Source organism: Gregarina niphandrodes (assembly GCF_000223845.1).
Source record: "Gregarina niphandrodes unplaced genomic scaffold scaffold00020, whole genome shotgun sequence".
NCBI lineage: Eukaryota > Apicomplexa > Conoidasida > Eugregarinorida > Gregarinidae > Gregarina > Gregarina niphandrodes.
In genome coordinates this window covers 185,546-189,005 of record NW_011645789.1, presented here as the reverse complement: position 1 = coordinate 189,005, position 3,460 = coordinate 185,546, and the positions used below count along the sequence as shown (strand labels likewise).

General features: G+C 54.6%; 1 protein-coding gene across 1 annotated transcript; it reads left to right on the top strand.

The window, feature by feature from the left end:
• Nucleotides 1-491: 491 nt before the first annotated feature.
• GNI_099910 (putative transmembrane protein) lies at nt 492-2,423 on the top strand (the record flags this gene model as incomplete). Its single annotated transcript, XM_011132816.1, has 1 exon — nt 492-2,423. The coding sequence occupies one exon, from the start codon at nt 492-494 to the stop codon at nt 2,421-2,423; it is 1,932 nt and encodes a 643-aa protein (XP_011131118.1).
• Between the last annotated feature and the right edge of the window lie 1,037 nt (nt 2,424-3,460).

Here is a 3,460-nt window from a genome sequence, read left to right as displayed (position 1 = left end):
CTCCCAGGCCTCCTACTCGCGCGAGTCAAGCTCGCGTGTCGACTCCGGAAAGCGCCCTATGTACGCATACCCCACGTCAGTGGCAACCAGTCCAGTAGCTGTCGCCATTGTTGTGTCGTACTGGTCCGCTGCTGACGTGGTGCTGCCTGCGTCGTATGATGAGTCCTCGGTGTTGATTCTGGTAACTTGCATTGTTGCGGTTTCTGACCCTCCTGTATTTGACAAAAAGCTTTGACGGGCGAGACCCAACAACTGAAAGCCGACCTCGCCCACTGACACACCACAGGACACATTTCGCCACGTGAGATGAAATTGGGGTCCGACCGGCCCTGCCGTTAGCTTTTTATGGGTTGAGGGACTTTTTACGAACTCGCAACCTATTCAGCCCGCAAACCCGAATTCAACTCAGTTCTCAACGACTGAGACTTCCTAGCACGGGAGACATAACATGGAGGGCCAGTCCCGCACATATTTTTTACACTGTTTTTTCAATGAAGGCAATTACAGGTCTACGCTTGCTTCACGTTGGGGGTTGGGAGGCGCTGGCAGCGTTCATCGGTCCTTATGGGAAGTTGTCGCCCATCACCGATTGCGTCGCGAGGATAGCGGTCGTGTCAGATGGTAAGGGTGTCGCCGAAGTTCTGGCCTTGGCGCCTCCCTCGGAGTTTCTGGGATCCTGCCTCGAGGACTATGATTGGCTCCGTCGTTGGAATCGCCTTCGAGTCTGCCACCCGGAAGGGTCCGAGAGGCAAGTGAAAGCTTCCGCGCGCATCGAGCGCTTACTTGCGCGGACCCTGAAGGAGCATCTCAACGACACGGACCCGTCCGTTGCCAATGTGGTATTGGAGAACGCGTTTGGCAGAGAGCTTACGAAGTGGCTGGACACAAGCAGTACCGAAGACACGAAGATCGTCGATGGAAGATCAAAGCTGGAGATCATAGATATGAGGCCGCTAGATGACGACGAGCAAATACAGCTCTTGGCGCAATATCCGAAGTGGAGTGCTGCAATTCAGGATTCCGGCCCCGCCGCGTACTGTATTGAGGTCGAGGGCCAGGCTATTCGTGAAGAAACTGGAAGCTTCTGGCGACGGCCAAGGTTTCTCAAAGGTCTTGGTATTGCCTGCGCTGTGGGTTTGAGTGGTGCGGTGATAGCAGGAGCGGTGTTCCACCTCTATAGAGCACGAGCCGACAGTTTGACACCCCCGGATTCAGAACTGCCGAGTATTCTCGATCCTCTTTCGGTCTCTACCTACACTCCGTCTGAAGGGCCAATGCCCAGCTCTACTCAGTCTGAGGGCCAAATGCCCAGCTCTACTCGGTCTGAGGGCCAAATGCCCAGCTCTATAGCGTCGGAGGGCCAAATGCCCAGCTCTACTCCGTCTGAGGGCCAAATGCCCAGCTCTACTCCGTCTGAGGAGCCAATGCCCAGCCCTACTCCGTCTGAGGGGCCAATGCCCAGCTCTACTACGTCCAAGGAGCTGATTCACAGAGACACTCCAAGCGAGGCCCCGATGCCTGCATATACTCCGATTACTGAGGCCACGACGCACAACTACACATCGTTGTGCGATGCCCAATTCTCTCGTTTGTCAGATGCCGAACGGTACAAGTATGCGGTGTCTTGCGATTGTAAGGCTTGGTCCGAGTCGGACTTGGTCGTGAACTGCAAACCCGTGGCGATCGAGTCCAGGGCTGGCAACATAGCGATGTCTGCACACGAGTTGGCGTGGATGAGAATACCCTCTGACACTTGCAAGGGCATATACGATAACAACAAGAACGCGTCAATGGTAGACGCGACGGCGGATGCCTGGAAGACGTTGGACTGGTCCAGCTGTAACATGGGCGGTAAGGTGGTTTGCGTCGATGACCGCGGCGAGGACCTGAGTTGTCATTACTTTGGCGATCCGTTCAAGTACGACTTCCCGAGAGTCTGGGAGGCGGTCATCCGTCACGTAAAGCCCTCCCGTTGCCTCATCACAAACCACGACGACATAAAGAAGGAGTATCTCCTTCACCTAGCCCGTGGACGGGCCGCCGCCAAGTGCATAGGTCTCGACATATACGGCATCAGCCAGCAACGTCTATACTATCTACTGGGACGAACCTTTAGTTCACAGCTTCCAGACGATCCATGTTACGGCGTTTACAACGCCTGTCAACTGCCGAAGCACGGCTGTCGATGCGTCGAAGCTCGATTCAGCGTCGTGGCGGTGGGCCTGTCAGGAGAGGACGTGTTATGGGGAAATGTTACAGACTTCATGACCACTGCTGCGGAAATGAAAGGGAACTACTCCTTGTTCCAAACACCAGGCTACTTCCCAAAGTACTGTAGCTTTGAGTGCCGAAACCTCAAGACTGCAACGCTCAAACGTGTCAAGAACGAGATAACAAATTTTTTGGCCTTTTACTCGACTTGAAACTTCACCCCTCATTTTGAAGCGCTCCCGGCCCACCAGGGTGACCTAAGCGTGCGTTTGCTGTGGCTGTAGCCTCTCACCTTTCGGGGCCGGCGCACCCCTTGCGCCGCATGAACAAGTCGCGTAGAACTCGCCTCACGGTTAGCCTGCAATGCACCTTGTCACGTCACACTAGTCTGCCGCAATCGCATTCTGTTGCCTTGGATCTCGTTGACTACGTAGGGTAGCGCCATCAGGCTTGGTATCTCTCCTTTCTCACGGATTACGGTTTCGACGGGTTCGACCCTGGTACTTACGACTACAACATCTCCCAGCGCGAAGGCTTCCCCTTTCGCAGTCGGAATAGTTACCGTCTTGATGTATCTTGGACATTATGGACTCGAAGGTGCGGTGATTCGATTCGTTTAGTCCATTCTGTCGAGGCAGGTGTGGTGCGGCGTTGATTGACTTTCAGCACGGAAGTCACGTAGTCGTGGAAGTCACCTTTGAACTCTGTTCCGCCGTCCGTGTATACTTCGAAGGGCATCCCCAACGCTCCTACTACACTTTCTGCAAACAGGTTGCGCGTTACCGCAGGCGTCTTCAGCGACGGTGCTCTAGCTACGATGTAACGAGTTGCGTGGTGTATGCACACAAGGATGTAGTAAACCTGCCCTTGGGTGGTCTATGCCCTTGTGTGCATAGACCCCCCCCTGCCCTTGGAATGCTCTAGGGCCCACATAATCCATGCTTACTCTACTCATGAAGAACGGCTGCTCCAACGTACCCTCCCATAGGGTACCGAGCAGTCAGCTAAGTCGATTCGGGACGTACAACTTTTTGGTCTTACGGTGTTCGTAGGGGCCGTCTTCTCTTTTGAGGAGGTTTTGCAACTCATCCACGGGGACGTCGTCGTCCTTCACAAGGAACTCGTTACGTGACGGTAGCTGGAATAGGTTCTGGCTGACCTCGGCGAAATGGACTGCAAACGGTCGATTACCGATGTGCGTAGCATCGAGATCCCGATCATGGTCCTCGTCGTCTTGGAGCCTAGACAG